The sequence below is a fragment of the Kryptolebias marmoratus genome, linkage group LG13, assembly GCF_001649575.2.
Source record: "Kryptolebias marmoratus isolate JLee-2015 linkage group LG13, ASM164957v2, whole genome shotgun sequence".
Classification (NCBI taxonomy): Eukaryota; Metazoa; Chordata; class Actinopteri; order Cyprinodontiformes; family Rivulidae; genus Kryptolebias; species Kryptolebias marmoratus.
In genome coordinates this window covers 15,593,847-15,618,846 of record NC_051442.1, presented here as the reverse complement: position 1 = coordinate 15,618,846, position 25,000 = coordinate 15,593,847, and the positions used below count along the sequence as shown (strand labels likewise).

General features: G+C 43.6%; 1 protein-coding gene across 3 annotated transcripts in view; it reads left to right on the top strand.

Annotated features, from left to right (window-relative positions):
* LOC108247600 (Down syndrome cell adhesion molecule-like protein 1 homolog) overlaps nucleotides 1-25,000 on the top strand; it is a 67,115-nt gene that overhangs the window by 35,314 nt on the left and 6,801 nt on the right. Inside the window, exons 4-31 of one of the 3 annotated variants that reach the window (XM_037979206.1) lie at nucleotides 1,677-1,823; nucleotides 2,523-2,801; nucleotides 5,867-6,142; nucleotides 6,247-6,543; nucleotides 8,268-8,540; nucleotides 9,282-9,566; nucleotides 10,230-10,349; nucleotides 10,434-10,610; nucleotides 11,167-11,366; nucleotides 11,986-12,082; nucleotides 12,250-12,378; nucleotides 12,477-12,644; nucleotides 12,753-12,823; nucleotides 13,869-14,109; nucleotides 14,846-15,031; nucleotides 15,553-15,708; nucleotides 17,764-17,903; nucleotides 20,596-20,749; nucleotides 21,275-21,392; nucleotides 21,518-21,681; nucleotides 21,758-21,856; nucleotides 22,158-22,346; nucleotides 22,436-22,723; nucleotides 23,121-23,276; nucleotides 23,397-23,427; nucleotides 23,523-23,641; nucleotides 23,738-23,890; nucleotides 24,004-24,204. In XM_037979206.1, the coding sequence (XP_037835134.1) occupies nucleotides 1,677-1,823; nucleotides 2,523-2,801; nucleotides 5,867-6,142; nucleotides 6,247-6,543; nucleotides 8,268-8,540; nucleotides 9,282-9,566; nucleotides 10,230-10,349; nucleotides 10,434-10,610; nucleotides 11,167-11,366; nucleotides 11,986-12,082; nucleotides 12,250-12,378; nucleotides 12,477-12,644; nucleotides 12,753-12,823; nucleotides 13,869-14,109; nucleotides 14,846-15,031; nucleotides 15,553-15,708; nucleotides 17,764-17,903; nucleotides 20,596-20,749; nucleotides 21,275-21,392; nucleotides 21,518-21,681; nucleotides 21,758-21,856; nucleotides 22,158-22,346; nucleotides 22,436-22,723; nucleotides 23,121-23,276; nucleotides 23,397-23,427; nucleotides 23,523-23,641; nucleotides 23,738-23,890; nucleotides 24,004-24,204 (4,914 nt within the window). Of the gene's footprint in view, nucleotides 1-1,676; nucleotides 1,824-2,522; nucleotides 2,802-5,866; nucleotides 6,143-6,246; nucleotides 6,544-8,267; nucleotides 8,541-9,281; nucleotides 9,567-10,229; nucleotides 10,350-10,433; nucleotides 10,611-11,166; nucleotides 11,367-11,985; nucleotides 12,083-12,249; nucleotides 12,379-12,476; nucleotides 12,645-12,752; nucleotides 12,824-13,868; nucleotides 14,110-14,845; nucleotides 15,032-15,552; nucleotides 15,709-17,763; nucleotides 17,904-20,595; nucleotides 20,750-21,274; nucleotides 21,393-21,517; nucleotides 21,682-21,757; nucleotides 21,857-22,157; nucleotides 22,347-22,435; nucleotides 22,724-23,120; nucleotides 23,277-23,396; nucleotides 23,428-23,522; nucleotides 23,642-23,737; nucleotides 23,891-24,003; nucleotides 24,205-25,000 lie in introns of those variants that run through there. The other 2 variants (XM_017435867.3, XM_037979207.1) reach the window with 2 other exon arrangements.

Below are 25,000 nucleotides of genomic sequence, written 5' to 3'. Positions count from 1 at the left end.
ACACCTTTTCTTTTCCTTTTTTAATGAACATGACATTATTCAATTTGAAGAGAATTTACAGCTTTTACTAACAACAAAAAAAAGAATCATACTTCTCATTATCCAGTCAAGTCAACATGAATAGAAGCTGAGGGAGCGCAGTGATTTAGGGTTTAGGAATTAATATTTCACTCCGTCTGCCACTCTGCTTCGACACCGAGAGCAAGTGATGGAGAGGAAGATGAAAAGAGAGACGACGTGAGAGTTCTCACAAAGACATGAAAAGAGTGGACTCGGTCGGGATGGTCAGACGGCGCGTGTGTTGTGTAATCAGCGTTGTTTCAGAGCTTGCAGATGGGATGGATTCGGTCCTCTGCTGAGGACGGAGGCTCTGACAGATCCAGCTGACTCCACCCCCACCCTCTCTCCCGTTTCCCTCTCCCTGCCTGTGTCAGAGTGTTGTGACAGGCATGTCTTCGGTGTTGTGGGAGTAGCAGACGTAAAGTGCTCATTATCCTGTAAGGCTTCATTCTGGGGGGCAAACAAAGGCTGCTGTAAAATTGCAGCCTGTGCCTCCTCTCAGGTCATGCGGCGCATTTGATGCAAACACATGCACGGCCCATAACTGCTACCTTAAGTGCGCCCCGCTCGACCTTTCTGACCGACAAACACGGGACTTTTATTGATGCAGATGAACACATTCTACCTTGCAGGCACCTGAATCCAGCCGCCACCCATCCACTTTGGATGCTGAACAGCAAAGGTGATAATTAATCCTTTAAAAATCGAAACTGACTGTATTTTTTTTGCATGGAACTCATTTCAAAACATGCCACACTAAAGCTGTAAAACCTAGGTGTTTATACTGGTTCCGTATGTTTGAGTTAATGGAAATTTTGGTAGTTAACATACGGTTAAGGGGCATTTAAGATCGAGGGAAGAAAATTACCTGAGATTAGTTTCCGGTATAAAACGTTGCCATTTAATGTTTCTTTAAACTACAAAAGTGTCGTTTGACATACGTACCAGGAGTAGGGGCTTTAAAAAGCTGTTCTGCACACTACAACTATCCTAATAAATCAATAATAAATGTCCAATATTAACAAGAGTGATGAACAAATATCTCAAACTAGAATGGAGTTTTAAGTGTTTATGGTTCTCTGAGACATAAATAGGATTTTTTTTAAATCTCAATATTAATTTGAAGGGAAGTCTTTGGTTAAGTCTCTGCATGAACACTGAACTATTTATAAAACTACAAATATGGCCAAAAAAATGCTAGAAAAGCAGGCACATTTGATGTTTGGTTTACCATGACATCAGAACAGTTTTAAGGTCATGCAGGTAGTTGGGGAAGGACAGCGGAGTGTGTCTGAGTGTGTGTCGGAGTGTGTGTGTGGTGGGAGACGCTCTGTCTGATCTCGTCCATGTGTGGAGGAAGTGACCGATGTGTGTCCTCCAGGTCTTGACGGAGAGCCAGGTTTTAGTTGTCAGCATCATTAGGCAGGAAGTGACAACTGTTCAGGCAGCTGTTTGTTCTCAGCACAACATGCTTTTGCAACGAGCACGACGTGATTGTGCCAGAGTGGAGGAGTGGGAGGGGAGGTGAAAGTAACTGTCCCTCTTCTTTGCAGCATGCTTGTGGTCATCATTTGGCTGAATTAAATGTTGGTCTCTGCTGAACGTGTCTTCCTCAGGTAACCGGTTCTCCCTGACCTCCTTCGGGGCTCTTTACATCTCTGAAGTTCAGAAGGAGGACGCCCTCTCCACGTACCGCTGCATCACCAAGCATAAGTACAGCGGTGAGACGCGGCAAAGCAACGGAGCCAGGCTGTCAGTCATGGGTGAGCTGCTGCCGGCTGTCTGCTGGCTGCTTACTGTTTACGTCTGCTCCTTGGTTTTATTGTGTGAATGCTGACTCAGGATTCACACTGGTTTTCCTGTTTGTTTGTTTTTTTTGCCAAACTTTTTTTTTTTTCCAATCTAACAACTTCTGCATACTTTTAGCCAGCCTTTTTGCTACTATTAGCTACTTTTGGCTTTTAACTAATGGTATTTTTCATTTAACTTTCATTTCTAGCAAACTCTTTTACTAGTTTTTTGTTGCTTTTAGCTTCTACCTACAATTTCCCTGCCTTTTTATAGCTTTTTAAAAAATGTTTACATTTTAGCTAATCTTTTGCTACTTTTGGATTTTGACTAATGTTATGCCACTTTTAGCTACTGTTTCCCTACTTTTACTTAGGTTTTTGTTAACTTTATCTTTCAGCTACTGTTTTGCTACTTTAAGCTAGCATTTTGTTACTTTTTGCTACTTTGAACTACAGCTTTTTGATACTTTGATCTTTTAGCTAGTGGTTTGCCACTTTTAGTTGGCATGTAGCCACTTGTAGCTTCTATCTACCATTTTCCTTCTGTCTTCTTGCTAGTTTTAGATTTGAGCTCATTCTTCTTCTTTTAGCTTTAACAACTTTCCTTAAGCACTCAGCCGTTACAGTTTTTTTTAACTCAGTGTAATCATTTGAGCACACCTCTGCCCTCAGACCCCAGCGAGTCCTCGCCCACCATCTTGGACAGTTTCCAAGCAGGGGAGGTGTACGCAGGCCAGAGCATCGAGCTCCCGTGCGCAGCGGGCGGATACCCCAGCCCCACCGTGCGCTGGCTGAAGGACGGCCGGCCGCTGCCCTCAGACGCTCGCTGGACACGGCGCCTGACGGGACTGACCATCAGCGACCTGAGGCAGGAGGACAGCGGCAGCTACGCCTGCGAGGTCACCAACAGCTTCGGCTCGAAGGAGGTGTCTGGACAGCTTCACGTTATAGGTGTGTGAGCACGAAACCTGACAGCCTCTGAATGAATCAGCCTGGCAGAGGAGCACACAATTCTAGACTCTGCTCTTTTTTTGGTTTGAGGCACACGTGTCAAGCTGGTCACACTTCAGGCGTGTGTGTAACAAATGCGTGTGAGCTGTTTGATGCCCCATCGTATCAGGCCTCAAAAAGAGAGACAGGGGCAGTAAATCGCAGGGTCTGACTCCATAACACAGCTGCCAGCGCCTCTCGCCATCAAAGAGGAGGAGGGCGAGGAAGGTGGAAATGAAGACGAGGGGGGTCACGCGAGGGACAATCAGGCACCCAGACAGTGTTGGAATGAGATTATCTGCAACGTAATAACAGGATAATAAGAGCAGCCGAGATAAATGCACATTGTGTGAGGTACACAGCAAAACAAAGGCAGGGAGGCGAGACGGAGGGAGAGAATAGAGAGGCAGCAAGCTTTGCCAGTGGGCACATCATGGCAGCACACTCTGTGACTCTGACAGGGTGAGAGGGGGGGTTGGAGACGCAGTAGTGCCCTCCAGCATACACCACCAGCTGCCTTATTGCTCACTGACATTTGCACACATACACACACACACACGTACATACTGTCTTTAACACGCAGACACACTTACAAACACACTAGTGGACAGAGATGTGAAGAGATATCTCCAGCTGTTTTTTAATGAGCGTGTCCGACTGATTGAGTCACCGCTGCTGATCGCGCCCCCTCCGTTTGGATGGAAACACCCGCTGTACGCTCAGATCAGTGTGTCATGATTCAAGTCCAGAGTGATGGTTTTAGACTTACTGTGTTGATGCAAAGAACTGATCCGCTTCAGAGACTCAGCTGAGCCTTTATTTCTCTTTGTATGTCAGTCAAAGAAGGTTGCTGTTTTGTAAATAATCTAATTAAAGGTTTGATTTGCTTTAGTTACATTCAAGATGAAACGAACATTTTCACTACATTGGTGTTTTTTGTATTTTATTTTATTATTTTTACAGCTGTTTCAGTCATAAACAACAGGTCATTTGAAACATTTTCAAACCTAATTATAGAACAGCAATCATCATCTAGGGGCCCCAGGCTAAATCTGGCCTGTCAGCTCAGTCAGTGCAGCCCACAAAGTATTAAATGATTCTGGTTATTATGACACTTTAGCCAATCAGAGCGCCTACTTACATATTGTGATTAGGCTCAGCTCGGATGCTTAAGGCAGAAAGAGATACGGCTAGTTAGCCTAGCAGGAAGTGGTTCAGCTTAAAATCTACAGATCTAGGTTTGAGTCTCACATGGGACAGATTTATTTGTCTTACCAGTTTTGGGGGAATCCAGATGCCGTTTTGACATCTACAGCTGCTACAAAGGTTCCGCTGTTTGACCAAATTTAGTCAAATTTTGTCAGAGAATTCTGTGGACAGATTGGATGTTAGTTAGTAAAGTAAGTAAGTAAGTAAAAAATTATTTGTGTAGCACATTTCAGCAGCAAGGCATTCAAAGTGCTTTACATAATAAAAACATCAGTAGAATCATTACAATAATTAAAAAACATCATTACAAACATCCAAAAAAAAAGAAAAACATACTAATGTTCTAATAATATTTTAATAATATTTTGTTCAGAGCAATTGAATTTGTTTGCGGACTACTAATCAAAGGCAGCTCTGAACAGGTGAGTTTTCAGCCTTGATTTAAAGGAATTTAGTGTTTCCGCCATTTTGCAGTTTTCCGGGAGTTTGTTCCAGATTGATGGTGCATAGAAACTGAAAGCTGCTTCTCCATGTTTGGTTCTGGGTCTGGGGATACAAAGTAGACCAGAACCAGAAGACCTGAGTGTTCTGGAGGGTTGATACGATGATAATAAGTCTCTGATGTATTGTGGTGCTAGACCGTTCAGTAATTTATAAACTAATAGAAGTATTTTAAAGTCTATTCTCTGAGCTATAGGGAGACAGTGTAGGGACTTTAAAACCGGGGTGATGTGCTCTATTTTTCTGGTCTTAGTGAGAACACGAGCAGCAGCATTTTGGATCAGCTGCAGCTGTCTGATTGATTTTTTTGGCAGACCTGTGAAGACACTGTTGCAGGAATCGAGACGACTAAAGATGAACGAGAGCATAATTTTTTCTAGATCTTGTTGTGACATTAGTCCTTTAGTTAGTTAGGCATCTTTTCAACCAAGGTTTGGTCCCTGAGGTTGTTGAGTACTCTTCTGCTGTTAGAGTATGTTTTCCATGTTGGTGCCTGATGGAGCTGGCCTCAAGGTAAACTAAAACAAACTCTGTTTTGTTTCATTACCAGCTTTTTGTGCTTTGCTTCAGGTTTTAAAGGCGTCTAGCTCAAAAGTCTCACATTAATTACTTCACATTATCTGCCATAGAATCTATCTTTTAAAGAGATTTATCCACGTATTTAATGTTTACAAAAAGGAATTCACTAGTAAAGTTGCGATTAAAAAGGAAAAAGAAAACGTTTAACACCTTAGAAACATAAAAAAGGATGTAACATGTCATGTGTTAATGATAGCCTGAAATCAGGACTGAAATCAGTGAAGCAGTTTAGTCAAAAAAAAAATCTAATTTATATTCAATTTGGTTCTTAACCCTTTGAAAACCACAAGGATCTCCGGTGACACCACGGCGTATGTGAATTTCAAATTACCGTAACTCCTTGATAGTATCTCAGAAACGTTCAATCTGCACTTTTCAAGAATTTATAAAAAGAAAGTTGAAGAAAATTAAATTCTGTTTTGGTCCTTTCCTTCTTATAACACACAGGTTTAGGTATTTAATTACATAAGACTGGTAAATACTTGACAGATTTTGAAAGTTCTACTTCTGGAAAAAGAGTGTAAATTATTTACACGTAGGGCATTTTTTGACACAATTATTGACAAAAATAGACAAGAAAGAGCAGGCGTTTTAATAAATATATCTATTATTATGGTGCAAAAAGGGTTAAGGAAATGTTGTTGAATACAATAGAACATATTTTAGCATTTTGATCTGCATGTGTGCTGACATGCTCAGATGTGTATCCTCACCTTGTGTGTGTGTTCTTCCCTCAGAACCGCTGCGGGTGACCTTGTCTCCTAAGAATCTGAAAACGGGCATCAGCAGCACGCTGTTCTTCACCTGCACTGTGGAGGGCTCTCCTGAATACACCATCACCTGGTACAGGAACACGGAGTCTATTGTGGCTGATCAGCACATCGCCATTCAGGGCCAGCACAACGACACCCTGCAGATCACTGCAGCGCAGAAGTTCCACTCTGGGGCCTACCAGTGCTTTGCTTCCCGGAAGGGCCACACTGCTCAGGACTTTTCCATTATTTTGTTAGAGGGTACGTGGTCTTAGCGAGCGTTCGTCCTAGAAAAGACAAAATCCACAGATTTGTTTGGTTTTAATCAAAGCTCTCTGTTTCTGCTTCCTCCTGGCCACTCTCAGATGGTACTCCTCGTATTGTGTCTTCCTTCAGCGAGCGGGTGGTGAACCCCGGCGAGCCTTTCTCCCTGATGTGTGGTGCAAAAGGAGCTCCGCCCCCCTCCATCACCTGGACGCTGGACGATGAGCCCGTCGTACGAGACTCCACCTACAAGACCAGCCAGTACACGCTGTCAGACGGCCTCACCGTGTCTCACGTTAACGTCAGCAGTCCGCTCATTCGAGACGGGGGAGTGTATCGTTGCGTCGCACGCAACTCGGCCGGTAGCGCCGAGTACCAAGCGCGCATAAACGTAAGAGGTGCCTGTCTGCTTTTCAATATAAATGCACTCTACACCTGACTCAATTCAAACATGCAGGGCTTAGTGATCTATCTATCTATCTATCTATCTATCTATCTATCTATCTATCTATCTATCTATCTATCTATCTATCTATCTATCTATCTATCTATCTATCTATCTATCTATCTATCTATCTATCTATCTATCTATCCATCCATCCAGCTAGATTGTTAGCTAGCTTACAATACAATCCATTGTACTTTCTCTCTTCAAGGGATGTCTCAGATTTTTTGAAGTGGGCTTCTGTGGAGTTGTTTTCTGCAGTCATTATCTTACCTGCAGTAGATAGCAGTCTGAATAATGAAAGTTTAGATAATCAGGAAGTAGCTGTCTTTAGAAAGTAAAGACAACAGCTACAGATTAGGCCTGGTTCCCAAGTAGATTTCTGTCATCTTTGAAAGGCTTAAATTTCAATTTATAGAAGTTGATTCAAATGATATTTTGCTAACTTTTTTTTGGTACCAAAGATCATTGGTCTCTAGACTGTTGCTAGTAATGTGATGGCAGGGTACAGGTTCAGTTTACATATGTGGCTATGAAATATGTTGAGATTTTAGTTGTTTGTTATTTTAAAGATGGCAGAAATCCCCTTTGAAACTGGCCCTATTTTCCATCTATAACTTAGAACTTGGATCTGGATAAAGATATCCAATTTCGCCATGTTCTGGTTGCAAACTGTCTGATCAATTGTTGTGCTCAGTGACCAGGCCAGTATTAGCAATGAAAACCGATAATTTATTTCTCTGCATGTTATGCTTTCAAATACTGTAGCAACATGTTCACTAATTTGGGTAGGAAAGTCTTTTGTGATTGATTCAGGCTGCATCCACGCTACACCAAACATTATTAGTTGCATTTAAGAAAATTAATGAGTTTGGCAAAGTCTAAGAATAGTTACAGTATTCTTCCTCTGTATTTTAATATGTTGTTAATGTGGATGTTCTTGCCATCTAGTGTTGTGGCATGGGTATTTCTCTATGTGTGATTGGAGAAAAATATCTAAATGGAGAAAAGAAAATCAGCTTAAAAAATACCCAGACTAGTGTAGGGCAAACTGACAGAGATGTGAACAAGTGTTATCGTTCGTCACTGCACCTGTCACCTCTTTTTTGATGTGTGAGGCAGCCATATTGGATTTTGGGGGGTTGGTGAGAACTTTTGACTTTTCTGGATTTTGAGAACATCCCAGCTGATTTTTCTGACTTGAAACTCAAAAAAAAAGTACAATGAAATGAAGGTGAAATGAGCTGCACCGTTAGTGTGTAAGTCTTCAACAAGAATGTTTTCTGATTCTCCAGACTGATGTTGCTCTGACCGCTGCCTACAGCAGGTAGGAAGCAGACTGCTGATAACTCCACAGAACCGTAGTAATAAAAAATCTGAGCTATCGCTTTAAATTCACATAGAATACTTGACTAGGCAGATATCAGCAAATATCCTCAGTCAGATTTTATTAAAGGGGGCATAACTAACCTTCCTCTCTACCTGTCAACCCGCCCCATTCACACCACCCCTCAACTTTTATCTCTTCATCTCCCGTCTTCGTGGCTGTGCCCCCGCCCATTCTGCCATGACCTCCGTCAACTCATCTGCCCTGTCTCTTCAACCTCCGTGTTCGTCTCTGTCTGCTCCCTTCACCCCCACCCCCACCCACCCCCCTCCCGTTCCCCGTGTCTCCAGGTCCACCTCGAATTAGACCCATGCGAGACATCACAGCAGTGGCGGGCAGAAACACATATATAACATGCCGCGTGATTGGGTACCCCTATTACTCCATCAAGTGGCTGAAGGACGGCATGCAGCTGCCTGATAATCATCGACAAGTGGTGTTTGAGAACGGCACCCTGAGGCTCACGGACGTGCAGAAGGGCGCCGACGAGGGGACCTACTTGTGTAGCGTTTTGATCCAACCCCAGGTGTCAATAAACCAAACCGTTCACGTCACCGTCAAAGGTAACCGTAAAGAAAAGAAGGGATTCATTGGATAATGTCTTTGGTTTACATAAAGTAACCATTCATGTATGAGAATAGAATGAAAGAAACAAAAAAAGAGTAACTTCACAATGTTTCTATAAAACAAGTGCCTCCGATTTGAGTTAACGCAAAATTCAAATTGTGGCAAAAAAAAAAATCTGTAATCTAGAAATACCAAGTCATTGCTATTTGAAGGTACTCGTGTACAGCGTTTTATAATAATACTTGAGTTGTTTTTTTTTATTCAGATCAATACTGTTTCGGGACTGATTTTAGATTTTCTTTTCCAGATTTTTAGATGTTTGTGTCTGCATTTTGTTTTGTCTGTGAGTCCGCTAATGATGGTAGCGCGGCAGCTGCAGAGGTGTTTAAGGGTGTGTGCTAGTGCCTGAGTGTGAGTGTGTCTCTGATTTAATTAGATGAATAATAATGAAGCCTAGATTAAATCCCCCAGATGTCTCAGCTGTAGTACCCCCACCTCAACCTCCATTGCTATGGCAACGGAATGACTTCCCCCTGCCAATTGGACTCTAACCAGAGCAGCTATTATGGGCTGCAGGAGATGGGGGGGCTGAAGGAGGTGGCAGCAAAGAGGGGCCCACCGGCCAATGACCTTCTCTATTTCTTTTAGCATTGCTCCAGATGGCCACGCTGCCACTCTTAGACATCTATTGCTGCCTTTCTTCCCCTGATTCTCTGCGCTCTTCCTGCCTCTTTCAGTGCCACCGCTCATCCAGCCCTTCGATATCCCCTCTACCTCAGTGGGGAAGCTCATGTACATCGCCTGCGTGGTGTCATCTGGGGACATGCCCATACGCATCACCTGGCACAAAGACGGCCAGCTCATCGTGCCAGGCTTGGCCTCTGGCGTTGCGATAGAGACCAAAGAGTTCATGAGCTCCCTGCAAATCTCCAAGGTTACGCTGAAGCACAACGGAAACTACACCTGCCTCGCCAGCAACGCGGCTGCCACCGTCAGCTGGGAGAGACAGCTGATTGTCACTGGTGAGGGATAGAGTGAGGAGAAGGCAGCACGGTGGAAATCAACCAGAGTAGCTCAAAACTGCAGGAGCTCAAGATGGTATTTTTAGGGAACGTTCACTTTTTCCACACTTTAGAGGTATACTTCAGACCTTTCAAACAGTTCAAAAAAGATTTTGAACAATTAATATCTTACCTTTTTTAGTTAACTCTTTGACTTACCTCAATTTAGAAAAAAAGAGTTTAATTCTGGTTGAATTGGCAAGCTAATGACTTGTCTGACCAAGGCAAAGACCAAAGTGGAGCTGCAGCCTAAAACAAACCAACACCAGTCTTCAAAAATTTATAGCAGTTTGTGCAATTTTTTATATAATAAATATTTATACAACAGTCAATTTCTCATAACATGGTTTTTTGGGCAGAAATATTGTGATAATTCTGCTGCAAGTGTTCCAGTCTGCACCAAAAACGCTATCTTGCTACTGTTGCTGCTATTTGTACTTTCCACAAAATTCAATGTAAGCAGCCATGCAATGCAAAAATGTAATTTGCATGAACTATTATGGTCTTTTTCAGTTTTGAGTTGTTTTTAATTGGCAAAAATGCACTTTTGTCTTGACCTAACTTAAAGTAAAAGTCAGTTTGGCCAAAATTATTCAACTCTAAAATGACTTTTTTGTTTCCCAGTGCCGCCACGCTTTGTGGTGCAGCCCAACAACCAGGACTGCATATATGGGAAAGCTGGAGTTCTGAACTGCTCAGTGGAGGGTTACCCACCTCCAAAGGTCATGTGGAAGCATGCCAAAGGTAAAATCTGCTGTAACATCAACACGCAAACAGGAGGGGGAAAAAAATTATGCTTACCCGCATGCTTTCTGTTCTGTCCTGCAGGTGTTGGAAACCCACAGCAGTACCATCCCGTCCCACTTACAGGCCGCATCCAGATCATGTCCAACGGCTCTCTGCTGATCCGACATGTTCTCGAGGACGACCGGGGGTACTACCTCTGTCAGGCCTCCAACGGTGTGGGCTCAGACATCAGTAAAAGCATGATCCTCACTGTCAAGAGTAAGTGTCGACCGGTTCTTACCATAGGATGAACCTGGCTTGTGCAGAGATAAGTCAGAGCTTTTTTTTTTGTTTTTTTACTGGCCAGGAATCAGCTCTTCTAAGATGCACTTTTGCCTCAGGCTGTTCTGGCCTCTAATGAACGCAGCACAATCTTGTCTCGGTCCTGCACACCTTTAACAGGGGATGCCTTTGCTATTGATTCGTGCGCTTTAGCTGTCGGTCTGCGTGCTTCTGAATGTTTGGTGGGGGAAAAGGGCTGTTGAATTAGTGATAAAAACAAAACTACAGGATCTCTGTTCAATCAATAATCCATGTCAAAGCAACAGTGAAGGAAGAAAAAGCCAAAGTGTGGGAAGGGAAGAATATGAAACAGACAGGAGAACCAGTGGGGCTTGAAGCGTGAAATCGCAGCACAGAACCAAGGGCAGAAATAGTGATATCTATACATCTGTAATATATCCTTCAGCTTTCAGTACACAAGTCCCATTCCCTCATCTCATTACTCCGTATAAAACTATTCATTACTCTGACACGCGACTGTGAATCTGCTCAGTTCCTGCCATGATCACCAACCACCCCAACACCACCATGGCAAGGAAGGGCCAGACCAAGGAGCTGAACTGCACGGCGCGAGGCGAGCAGCCCATTATTATCCGCTGGGAGAGAGGAGACACGGTCATCGATGCGGAGAGGAACCCCCGGTACTCCATCACCATCAACAAGAAGGGGGATGAAGTCATCTCCACCCTGAAGGTCAGAAAACCTGACTGACACACAGCTGAGGTCTTTACAGTAAACTTAGATTGGTTGAGGAGCTGGACGGTTGGAGATGCGAAACCTGTGTTGATTTGTTCCTCAACTGACCATTTTTTATCACCCGCCGCCATGAAAGGCAGGCAGTCGTGAAATCGTCTGTCTGTGGCTGTATGTGCGTGTGCTTGTTTGTCGATCTGTTAGCAAAAAATCTAATGAACCACTGAGTGGATTTTAAAGAAACTTTCAGAAAGTAATCAATGGAGATAGAGCTACAGCTGATTAATTTCTGGACCTGATTCAAGATGGCTGCCACAGTTAATTTACCTCGTCCAACACAAAAAAAGGCTATAACTTATTACAGATACCAAGCTCAGGTTTGGTGCGGTAGCAGCAGAGAGTCATCCCAGCACAAAGCTAACAGATTCCACAAGATCTTTAATTAAAACAAACACATCTAATCACTATATGGTGTTAAACTGGCTTGTATTGTGTGTTTTTACAAATATGGGTTTTAAAGGAACAATGTTGATTAAAATGCTTTCTAAAAACCCATTTTTGAACCAAGCTGTAGTTTGTGCTGCAAATAATCGTTTCCTGTTTGTTCTCTTGCTCTCAGCTGAACCCAGCCGAGCGAGGAGACTCGGTCTTCTTCTCCTGTCATGCCATCAACTCCTACGGAGAGGGTCGAGGGCTCATCCAACTCACAGTGCAAGGTATTTCTCCTGATCCCATTCTCTGCACAATGCATCAGAATTCGTTAGATGCTCTAAAATGTGTTTGTAATATAAACTGCCTGATAGCAATGGGTTTATAGCGTAACATCTCCAGGGTTAGCAGCGGCACAATTCACTCTTCTTCGCTCTGTTTCCTACAAATACAGAACCGCCAGATCCCCCTGAGCTGGAAGTCAGGGAGGTGAAGGACAGGAGCATGAACCTGCGCTGGATCCAAAGGTTTGACGGCAACAGCATCATTACCAGCTATGACATTGAGTACAAGAACAAGTCAGGTAGGTGCTAAAAAAGCAGCCTAGCCTTGAGCGTTTTGTGCAAGTTTTGTTTTTGATATAGCTTTAAATCATTTCTAACTTTTGCTCATGTTTACCAGACTCCTGGGATCACATGTACACAACCAGAAACATCTCTCCGACCAACAATCAAGCCAACATCGTGGAGCTGCACCCAGCCTGTGTCTACAGCATCCGCATGTACTCCTACAATAAAATTGGCCGCAGCCTCCCCAGCAAAGAGCTCACAATCAGCACAGAGGAAGCACGTAAGTGTTCATTTTGTCCCTCATAATGTCGTCCTTTTCTTGCATTTTCTTTATTATTTGTATCAGAGCAGTGAACATTAACAGTAATACTTAAATTGAATTAAACAGCACCTGACGGGCCGCCGATGGAAGTGGTCCTCCAGCCGATGACGTCTCAGAGCATCCGAGTTACATGGAGGGTAAAAAATATCATGTTTCTTTTGTGCTTCATATCTTAGGCCTGTCTGTTTGTGCCTGTGTCACAGTGGAGACCTTGCTGAATATTAATATGACTCCACTTTAAGATTATAAAGATCTATAATCGAAATTTTAAATGTAAACCTCACAAGTAGGTTTCCAAGGATAGAAGTCATGTTCAAGCTCGTAATGTTTACAGTGTTTTTATTTGATTTAGTTCAATTTTTGTCATTTGTTTTTACTGATGAATAAGTTTGAGTCTCAGGAGTTATTTTTCATTCACAAAAGGTTAGAATGTATTTTTATTTCAAACAAATATAAAGTGTTTTTTGGTGCATTTATATAAAAGATTAATCAAAACTGTGATCATTTGGCACAGTTGATGATCTAATGGGTTAGCTTCTTATTAACTTAAGATACACGTTTGATGTTTTTTTTACTGTTCTGAAGCTGATTATTTCTGTTACAAATGTTTTGTAGAATCCATTGTTTGTGAATTTACAGTAAAGTTCAAAGATGATTTTCTGTCTTCAGCAGCTTGCATCTGCTGTTTCAATAATTCAAGAAAAGCTAAAACGCTCGGTTTCAAAACACATTCATCCAAACAAAGCAACAACGGAATGAAACAAAACAGAGATTTAGCTGCTGGAAACATTTCCACACGAGCTTTTGAGGAAAAATATTATCTAAACATCTACAGTAGAATATATTTCCTCTTTCCGCAGAGGGGCAGTTAACTTGTGGATCTATTTTTAAGGCTTTTTTATGTCTCAAAATAGGTTTTATTGGTTTAGAAATAATCGTTTGCAGATATGCAGTTGATTTTGGATGCTTTTGGAGAATGTTAAACCTGTTAACCAAGTCCAGTGTAGTGAACTTTAATACTAAATACTTGCACACTTACAAAAATCAAACCTTTTCTTGGAAATAAAACTTAGGAATTGTTTTTATTATAAATTTCTACCTCTGCTTCTGTTTCTGTACTTTAATATTGTTGCCAAATTCTATAAATAACCCTTTTTTTTCCCTTTTCTTCTAAACTTTTAGGCTCCTAAGAAGGAGCTGCAGAACGGGGTAATCCGAGGCTATCAGATCGGTTACAGGGAGAACGGTCCGGGCAGCAACGGCCAGTACAGCATCGTGGAGATGAAAGCCACGGGGGACAGTGAAGTCTACACTCTGGACAACCTGAAGAAGTTTGCTCAGTACGGGGTCGTCGTCCAGGCTTTCAACAGGGCCGGGACGGGCCCGTCCAGCACCGAGATCAACGCCACCACCCTGGAAGACGGTACGAGAGCTACACGGAGAGAGAGTGGGGAGGAAAAGACAAGGGGCCGTGAGAAAAGAAAGGAAAATATGTACACCGAATACGCCTTTTATTTGTGCAACATCAGGATGGAAATGAATATAGATGAACAGACACAGGTGCTGAAACAAAATGGTGGAAATAGATCAGCAGCACTTCGCGGCTCGTTCTCTAATTAGCCCCCCTCATTAGGCTGGCAAAAAAAAAACAGGAGTGCCCCCCCCGTTTTTTGTTCTCATTGGTTCCTCCCTCGTCCTCCTCAAATAAACACTTCCTGTCTGAGTGAGGAGTAACGGCTTGATAGCAATTTCACAATCATGAAATCTGAAGCCGCCCTTACTTCTACAGGATTAAAGATTAACACGGTCTTCCGTCCTACTCCCCTCATCTGCATTTTAACCCCTTAGGTTGAGCTGTTTCACCATTCATGCGGCTCTCTCGCTGCTCTTCCTCCCTGCCATCAAACCCCCACCAACACCACTTCTCCTCGCCTCTCCGAATGCTGGGAAGGAACAAGGAGCAATTCAGAGCTAATTTGAGCCCATTTGACTGATTTATTTCGGCAGTGATTGCCTGTGATTTGTGATGTTGAGCTATGGTTTCTTCCATCTGTCGGGTCTTCGTGGCAACAAGGATTTATTTTAAAGAGGGCCCTGATGAATTCAATATTCATAAACTGGATTTGTGCAGCCCTGACTCTCCCCCCTGTTCTTTCCAGTGCCGAGCGAGCCTCCGCAGAACGTGAGAGCCATCTCGGTGACGTCGGACGAGGCGGTGATCACGTGGGCGGAGCCTCCACGCATGACGCTGCACGGTGTGCTGAAAGGCTACCGGGTGGTGTTTTGGTCCCTCTTCCCTGACGGAGGTGGGTGCTGTGGGGGCCAGGCCCAGTGGCCGATGCAGAGTAATTATCACCTATCTCATTCTAAAATTCATCACTTCCCCCCCCTCCTCCTCCTCCTCCTCCTCCCGCTCACCTTCCTCTGTGTCAGTGCTGTGAGTCAGTGCTCGTCCACACCTTTCCTCATGAAACACTTTGTTTGTTCGTGCTGTCTTTGTGTTGATCATTTTGTAGCGTAGTATCTATATGTTGTGAGGTTGAGATGTAAATTATTTTCAGTTCAATCTTGACACCGAGAATCCCGTTTGAGTAAAACTAATCAGAAATCACTAAGCTTGCTTTGTAGACTTGTTTTCATTTTATCAAGGAGTCCATATAAATTAAAAACAGTCCCCCAATGGTTTAAATATGTTTTCCATATTTATGCTTCAAGAAAAAAGTAAAAGACATGTTTAGTTTTGTGACATTCCTCTCACCTCACCCATAACCCCGTGGTCCAGGCATTTCCTTCAAAACGTATTTAGCAAAGCAGTTTAGTCGCGTATGAGTTGAATTTTTAGAAGCTGGACTGTGTTTTCTCTCAGAATGGGGAGAGATGCAGAACATCACCACCACACGCGAGCAGGTGGAGCTGCGAGGCCTTGAGAAGTTCACCAACTACAGCGTCCAGGTCCTGGCCTACACACAGGCTGGAGACGGGGTCCGCAGCAACGTTTTGTACATCCAAACCCGCGAGGATCGTGAGTGCACGGCGTCTACCTTATTTTCATAAACATGTTTAAGGAAGTGCTGACAGCGTAAAGAGACAGTGAATGAGAGGCAGATGACAAAAAGAAAAATATAACCCTGTGTTGTATCTCCGACCTTTAACAAAAGCTCATTTATGTTGGGGAGCTCCATTAGCAGCGCTAATGAGAATTAAGAGGATTTGGGTCCACGGCTCAGGGCTGAGGCAGGGCGGGTGGAGTGGAGGGGGACATGGAGGGGGTCTGCGCTCTCTGAGCATCCAGAAGTCAGCCGTCAGCCTGGGCCTGCATCCTCTTCAGCAGCTCTTTTGCCACAGGCATGGGGATTAACTCCTCGTGGATTAGAGAGAATTAATTTTGTGCTTACACCATTGGAGGCAGGATTACAGTCAGATCTATGTCTCTTTATGAAGGAGGAGGAGGGGCCCAAAGGGTTAAAGATGCAAAGATAGAAAAGTGAACACACTGTGTCGTCTTGGCTGACGGCAATTAAGGCCCTGGGAAATGTTATCGATTTCACACACGGCCGTTTCGTTTTTATTTATTTTGAAACATTTTTGTGTACAAGTCTGTTTTTGAAAAAGTTAAAATAAATAAGGAGTGTTATTATTTTATTTTATGGCAGCAACAAATTTCATAAAAGACGGGACAGAAGCAGCGAAAGGCTGTAAAAGCAAATAAGTAAGAAACAGGAGATTAAGGTAATGAGGTTTAGGTTAGATGCACATCTTTTTTTAGAGGTGTTGCTGCCATAAAGTTTAAATTTCCTTGTTTGTTTTCTAAATATGGTACAGTTTTTCAGTTTAAGCATTTGATATGTTTACTTTGTTCCACTGTGAATAAAATATGGGTTTATGAGATTTGCAAATCATTACATTCTTTTTTTATTCACCTTTTGCACAACGACCCAACTTTGTTGAATTGGGGTTGTAGCTCTGGTTTGTTGTGACACGTTAGCCTCTGATCGGTGCAGTCTTGCACAAGGTATCCATGTTCACTCAGCATCATTGTGCCTCTCCTCCTCACCATCGCTCAGCAGACGGTCTGCCTGCCTGTCTGGAGTCTGGGGCAGATTTTGGGCACCAGATGGGACTTATCTCTCCCCGCTCGCACTGCCACTCCTACTTTGACATGGCAGTCGGGTTATGATAATGATCCCTGCCTCCTCTGCTCCTCCTCCTCCCCACGACGGCCGCCGCGATCGCTCCCACAGGAACCTCCCATTCTCCCCCCGCGATCTCATCCCCGCCTCCCTCTTTTAAAAGCGGCCCTCACTACACCTCTCCTTTCTCAGTTAATGTTGTTTTCATGCCGGCTCATGTCATGTGTAAGGTGAAGGAGTCAAGGGCTGAATGACTGGATCAGGGGGCCTCACAGAGAATCAAAAGAAGAGCTGGGGGATGGATTTACAGGGCCGGGTCTTACACTGTGTTAGGCTCCCTCTGTAAAGCCCAGATGAGGCCCGCTGTCAGGCACGGGTTATATTTATAGTGAGGATTGAATAGGCTTGGATAGGCTGAGCCATGCACTGTACGATCATTGTGACAGAGGCATTTTTCTTCCTCTTTAACAGCATCCAGCGCCCTGATGTGTTTTTGTAAGGCGTGAATCTGTTCTCAAAGCCTTCTCAAGCCATTATCTTCTAATCGGAGCATTAAGTAGGGTCCAGTGTCAGGCTGAAGAGGGCTAGTGTCGGATCAGGCTCTAACATCTAATCTGTTTGTGGGTTTGAGAGTTAAGAGAATGCTGGGCGTCACAGAGTCCGAACTGCTGACCAGTTGTCTGAACGAACATATGTCACCGCCGTCCACCCAAAAGGGACTTCTTCCAAGTCCTCCCAGAGCGGCTTAGTGCAGGATAAGACTTTCAATCTGCAAACAACCCTGCTCGCTTTAACGAGCATCCATCACCCAGTGCCCTCATGCCTAACCACACACACACACACACACACACTATACATATATATATATATATATATATATATATATATATATATATATATTTATATGCATGCTCGCGTGTGCTGATGTTGCGGTCTGTTTCCTATAGTTCCCGGTCCACCAGCTGGCATCAAGGCTGTTCCTTCTTCTCCGAACAGCGTGGTTGTGTCCTGGTTACCTCCTCTCAAACCAAATGGTGTTATCCGCAAGTACACCATCTACTGCTCCAGTCCAGGATCTGGACAGCCGGTGAGTCTTTCCTCATGTGGGTGTGACTCAAAAGACATGTTTCTGTTACTTGACAAGCAAAGCTGATAAAAATCAGTCAAAGGAAACCATTCATTTGTAACCACTTTTATTAATTGAACCGGTTGATATATATATATATATATATATATATATATATATATATATATATATGTGTGTGTGTGTGTGTGTGTGTGTCTTTGCTCATGTCTCTCTTTCACCGTGTTTGCACCATTGCTTTATTTCCTGCCCTCCCAGATGAACAGATGAGGTTGTCTTGGCAACGTGATGAGACGTAGATATGCAAATGAGGCCGAGAACAAGCTCACACATGCACACTGCCGCATCAGAAACACTCTCACACGCACACACACACACGCACACACCCATCGCATTTTCAACATTTTCTATTTATAAACGTATATGTGCGGCGTTTCGATGTTTGTTAGGACTGTCTGCGCACAAACACCGAGTGCACGGTGAAGTCTGATACAAGGGAGGAATCTCACTTTCTTATTATTCACAAATATTCCTCCCCTTCCCGTGCATGAGTGCCATGTAAATGAGTATAGGCAGAAACGGGAGGGAGGTGGGGGGGGCGAGCGAAGGAGGCTGAGGGAGGAAAAAGAGACACACACCATTAGAGGTAGGGAGACACCACGGGGAAATGATAGAAAAAGAGAGGGATGCGGGAGGACAGGCGGGGTGGAAGGGAGGAGCAGAGGAGGGTATCAGTCACACTGAGATGAGAGCGCTTTTTGTCCGTCTTTTCATTATCTCCCCGTATCACTCCCTGGATCACCACAACACCACCACCACGATGCTGGAGGAATGTTCGAACCCCTGACACACACACACACACACACCCCTCCCTTCTGTCCATCCATCCCCTACTCTTCACTGAGCAACACAGAGAGGGGAAGAGGGAAAAGCAGGAAAACAAATGGGGAAGGAACTGAAGATGAACACTGAGAGATGAACCAATTAAAGAGATAAAAAAAAGAGATACAACTATTTCATTTTTTGGCAATACGGTTTTTTGTATCAGTCTGAAAGAAAGAAATGTCTACAAACAGGGTGGAAATAGTAATCATAATATAATCTATTTCCGAGACCTAAAGAAATGACATTATATTGAACAATATAACTTGGAAAGCACACTTTTTTTCCAAGAAATATATGTAATGTCACCTTTTATAGCTCTTTTTATCTCAACATATTGCACATAACTGCCTCATCCATTCTTTTTCTGCAGCTCAGCACTGAGTTAGTCCTGGAAAAAACTGCCTCACACTGAAAACGTTTCATATATGTCAAAGAGAAAGAAAGAAAGACAAAGTGAGAACAGAACTTTGAAGAGATTTTTGCCTGGATGGGACTAAATGTAGAATTTGTTGTGGGTTTTCTTTCTGTTGCAGAAACGATGATTGACATGCAGCTGAAAGTTATTTAACTTAAATATCCGTGACTGACAATAAATGTAATATTTACTTTAAAATTTAAAGTTTGCAGATAAAAAGGTAGAGTTATCTGGCGTGGTGGTTTCAGTTTTGTATTTCAGAATTTTCTTAAGTGTCTCTCATCCATTGATCAGAAGGCCATTCAGTTTGTTCTTAGAGTAGTCGGGCTGTTACTGACTAAAAATAAGGATATTTTAGATTTTTTTAGTTCCAAAAAACAGCTTAGTGGCTACAGAATTTCAGTAAACATCTGGGAGAGATATTTCTGATGAAGGAACTCTGCAGTTGTTCATAATTGAGCTCATTGAACTTCTGAACAGGAGATCCATTTTAGAAAAAAAGCTCCAAATAACTGCTTATAAATCAGCAAATTTGGTAAAAATACATTTATAGAAAATAATGAATAATATCCCCATGAGTGTAAAATACATAAAACCTGATTCAACACAAAAGTGCTGCATATTGTATCTGGATTATTTTAAAACCACAGTTCAGATTTGAACTGAGGTTCTGTGGACAGGTTATGAACAATCAATATTTTACCTGCTGTAGATAGAGGTTTGAACGATTTCAGTTTGTGGGAACAGAGTTTAATGCAAACCAGAATGACAAAATAGAGGCTAGTCTGAGCGGGGACAAACCAAAGTGGATTACTGTCGTCTTAAAAATACTTCAGTCTCAAAAGATTCAGAGCAGTTTAATGTAAACTTGTCATTTGCCCATATTTTAGCATTACACATTTATTTAAATAAAGTTCTGTGGGTATTTGGTAGCTGTAACATATATTAATAACATATATTTGTTGGAATAATTGAGAGTAAAAGTTTACAAAATACCATTTGCATAAACTGCTATAAAGCTATAAGACTGCAGCTTTTCTGGGTTTAGTCAGATGCATGAATAGAATAAAATAAATTCTATCTGATTATATCAGATGTTTATAATCTGAGCATTTATAAACAAAATACATAGGTATAAAAATATAACTAATAATTACTGCACTAATTTTAGCTGATTCAAAATACAGCTATAGCTAAAGTTGATAAAAACGCATTTTTCTACTCAGAAATACAAATATCTTCAGGCATTTTGTAAGTGTTTTTTCATCCGATTACAACAAATCACAGCAGCTCAGCTCCTCAGTCGGGCTTCTGCCTCCCGAGCTCCCACCACGCCTGTCTTGTTGCTGTGTTATCAGAGCTCGCTGACGTGCGGTGGCGTGTTTGCTTTCGCAGGCGCCCAGCGAGTACGAGGCCAACCCAGAGATGCTCTTCTATCGCATCACGCACCTTACCCGTGGCAAACAGTACCACATCTGGGCCGCAGCCGTGACAACCGCTGGCCGAGGCAACATCAGCTCAAAGGTCACAGTGGAGCCTGCTGGGAAAGGTGGGTCCTTCGGGGCGAGCCTGCGGCGGAGGAGAAGGGTAAAGAGAACCGTGCGCAAAGGTTATGAGCGCTAAAGACGGCCGTGAACCGACAGCATGCTCCTGTCGCCTCCTGACTCCCTTCTCCTGCTACTTTCCCTGCTATTGATTGACAGCTGTAGTATTGATTGAGTCGTGGCTCTGTTGCTGTTGTTAATTATGTGGTGATGAACAGGGCCTATCTAGTAAAATGACCCCCGGGGAGAACGGAAGAAGGCAGGAATCAATAGAAAGGAGGATCTATGGAGTAAAAATAAAGTAAACCTAGGAGAAGGGCATGAGGGCAACAACATCAAACCCCCCTGCTGCGTGTTCTCCTTCCTTCAGCCTTTTCCCTCAGGCTATTTAGGCGACTCATACAGCAAAAAGCAGACAGGGACAGACAACCTGAAGTGTGGAAACGGACACCACGCTGTATTTATTACCGTTTCAGTGCATGTCAAAGGTGTAAGTTAACCATTCGATATGTTGTGTCTTTTATGTGCAGTCCCGGCTAAGATCCTGTCATTCGGGGGCACAGTTACCACCCCGTGGATGAAGGAAGTGCGTCTGCCCTGCAGCTCAGTCGGAGAGCCCACCCCCACAATTAAATGGACCAAAGAAAGGTCAGAGCTCTCCGCGCACCGCTTATATCTCGGAGTTGTGACTCAGACAGACACGGCTGCTGCCTCTGAGGGAAGATGGTAACTATCAAGATGCTAACTACAGCTTGTTTTGACTTTCTCATCAGTGAGGACTCTGCCATTCCCGTGACAGCCGACAGCCAGAGGCAGATCCTATCCAACGGCACGCTGGTGCTGCGATCAGTCAAGGCAGAGGACTCTGGGTACTACACCTGCACGGCCACTAACACTTTAGGCTTCGACACCATCATCGTGAACCTGGTGGTGCAGGGTAAGAGGAAAACTGATTTATTTGGTCGACGGGCGCACCGTGGACTGTCGTTGACGCTCGGTGCGTGTTTGTGCAGTTCCTCCTGATCAGCCTCGTCTGACCGTTTCCACCACCTCCACCTCCTCCATCACCCTGGCTTGGATACCTGGGGACAACGGCGGAAGCTCCATCAGAGGTAGTCTACTGAGCTCCCTTCGGGTGCACCTCTTTCTGCCTTGCATCAGAAAACAAATCTAGCTCCACAACAAGATTTGCTAAAATATATTTTTCAGTGTTTTCTACCCTCTTGCTGTCAATTTCATGTATGCATGCACAATCAGCTTGTGTTTTTGGTGTAAAAAGAGTCAAACTTCAGCTGACTGACAATTTGAAGGTGATTGTCGCCCCCTGGTGGACAACATTGCAAACTTCAGAAGTAAATCTTTGATGTTGGGAAGTTGTTTTTTTCTGACATTATTTGTTTTGTGTGACTGCAGGATTCGTGCTGCAGTATTCTGTGGACAACACAGAGGAATGGAGGGACGTGTTCATCAGCTCCAGTGAGCGTTCCTTCAGGCTGGACAATCTGCGCTGCGGAACGTGGTACAAAGTCAAGCTGGCCGCCAAGAACAGCGTGGGCTCAGGACGCATCAGTGAGATCATCGAGGCAAAGACGCACGGGAGAGGTGAGTGCTGGTGCCCGTTTCTCTTTTCAAACTTACAAAAGGATTTGACTTTACTGACAGATTAATTTCTCATCTTTCCCCATCCCCAGAACCGGTTTTCAACAAGGACCAGCCTCTGCTCACCCACATCAACTCCACTCACGCGGGACTCAACCTGCAGGGCTGGACCAGCGGTGGCTGCCCCATCACCGACCTCATGCTGGACTTCAGGCCCAAAGGCACCTGGGCCTGGCAGAGCCTCAAGGCCAACTCCACCAATCAGCTGTTCCTCAGCGAGCTGCGCGAGGCCACCTGGTACGAGCTCAAAATGAAGGCCTGCAACAGCGCCGGCTGCGGGAACCAGACCTCCCAATTTGCTACAACTGACTATGACGGCAGTGAGTGGATCCTCCTTTTTTTGTTATTGGTGTCTTCTCATCTTTTGCTTCCTCTTGTCAGATATCATCTGCCACTAAAAGGTGAAAGTGATAATGTTTTTGCCCATGTTTGTCTGTCTGTTAAGTCAACCCAACTTAAGCTGGTTGCCACAACTAAACACCCTTAGTAAACACAAAAATAGCTATAATTTATGAAATTTTACAGATTTTGACCAAAAATAGTAGCAGCTGAGAGTCATTCACAACACTCCGAGCGTTAACACACTGCACCAGATCTTGTAATATTGCATGAGATTTGACCAAAATAGCTATAACTTTGTCATTTCTTATCACAAGATGATCACCGAGGGCTTTGATTAACGTAGTTTTATCTTATGTTTTTTTTTCCTCTTATCAGGTACAATCCCTCCCATTAAATCTGCTCGTGGAGAGGGCGATGATGTGAAAAAGCTGTTCTCCATCGGCTCCCCGGTCATCCTGGTCACTCTGGGTGTGGCTTTGCTCTTTATTATCCGCAAGAAGCGCAAAGAGAAGAGGCTTAAACGGCTCAGAGGTGAGAGGCAGAATGAAAAAAATGAACAACTCTATCATAGTTTTACACCACAGAGTGACATTTTATAAAGATTATGATTAGATTCAACCAAATTCTAATGAAGATATTCTCTTCTTACAGATGCAAAGAGCCTGGCTGAAATGCTTATCAGGTTAGAGATAAATGCCACACTTGAAGATATCTGTGCTCGCGTGCTTTTCTTACACAGGACATGAGATTTATTACGTGTTGTCCCTGTGTGTGCAGCAAGAACAATCGCAGTATAGACACACCTGTGAAGGGCCCTCCTCAAGGGCCGAGGCTCCACATTGACATCCCTCGTGTTCAGCTCCTCATCGAGGACAAGGAAGGCATCAAGCAGATAGGTAAGCGGCTGCGTGTCGACGAACACGATTTTCTGTTCTCGGTGGGTCATCTGTAACGTGCTGAAGGGTGTGTCTCCTCGTGTGTGTCCGCGACAGGAGAGGACAAAGCGGCGGTGCCGGTGACCGACACCGAGTTCAGCCAGTCGGTAAACCCACAGAACTTCTGCACAGGAGTGTCTCTGCATCACCACGCGCTCATCCAGAACTCAGGGCCTCTGATCGACATGTCAGACATCCGGCCTGGCACAAGTGAGTTCCAGCACACCCGTTTCAGAACGCCACAGTGAAATTTGTCGAGCGTTTGAACGTAGGGCCCGTGTCTCACCGAGCCGCCTCCCTGTCTTCTTTGTGGCCCCTCGCAGACCCCGTGTCCAGGAAAAGCATTAAATCGGCTCACAGCTCCAGGAACAGATACTCCAGCCAGTGGACGCTGAGCAGACCGTGTCAGAGCCAGTCCACGGCCTCGGCACGAACCCTGACCTCGGACTGGAGGACGATGGGCTCGCACGGCATCACGGCAACAGAGAGCGACAGCTACAGCGCCAGCCTCTCCCAAGACACAGGTGGGTGGACACCAGTCAGCACCAGCGACAGCAGAATGGTTCAAAACATGCAGGAACAACTTTTACAGGAATAAATCATCAACTAAAGATTCTGCTTCATTTCTTTCTTTCTTAACATATAATAAATATGGCCTACACAGCTCGAGATCCTCTACAGACACAAGAATTAAAATAAATATCTGTATAAAGTCAAAGCCTAGCATTCCTTGAAATAATTACTATCGGTTGATGTTATAAACTAAAATCTTTTTTTGAGGAGAAATGTCAGTTTTAGCTGTTTTGTTTCAACCTTTAAAATAACATCATGTGCAGTCTCATGTGAGATGTTTGCATTGTGAACGACTCTCAGCTTCAACCACATCAAAGTTTAGCTCAACGTCTGTAAAGATGTCTGAGTTATCTCCATTTTTGTGTCGGCTAATGTTGATTAGCTGTGGCAGCCATGTTTAATTGGGCTGCCTTCAACAGTGAATCAGTCGTAGATGTACATGTGCTGGTCATAAAATTAGAATATCATGAAAAAGTAGATTGATTTCAGTAATTCCATTAAAAAAGTGAAACTTGTATATTATATTCATACATTACATACAAACTCATATATTTCAAATGTTTATTTCGTTTAATTTTGATGATTACAAATGAGAACAAATGAAAATCTCAAATTCATCATATCAGAAAATTAGAATCTTGTGAAAAGGTTCAAAATTGATGGCACCTGGTACCACACTCTAATCAGCTAATTAACTCAAACCACCTGCAAAGGCCTTTAAATGGTCTTTCAGTCTAGTTCTATAGG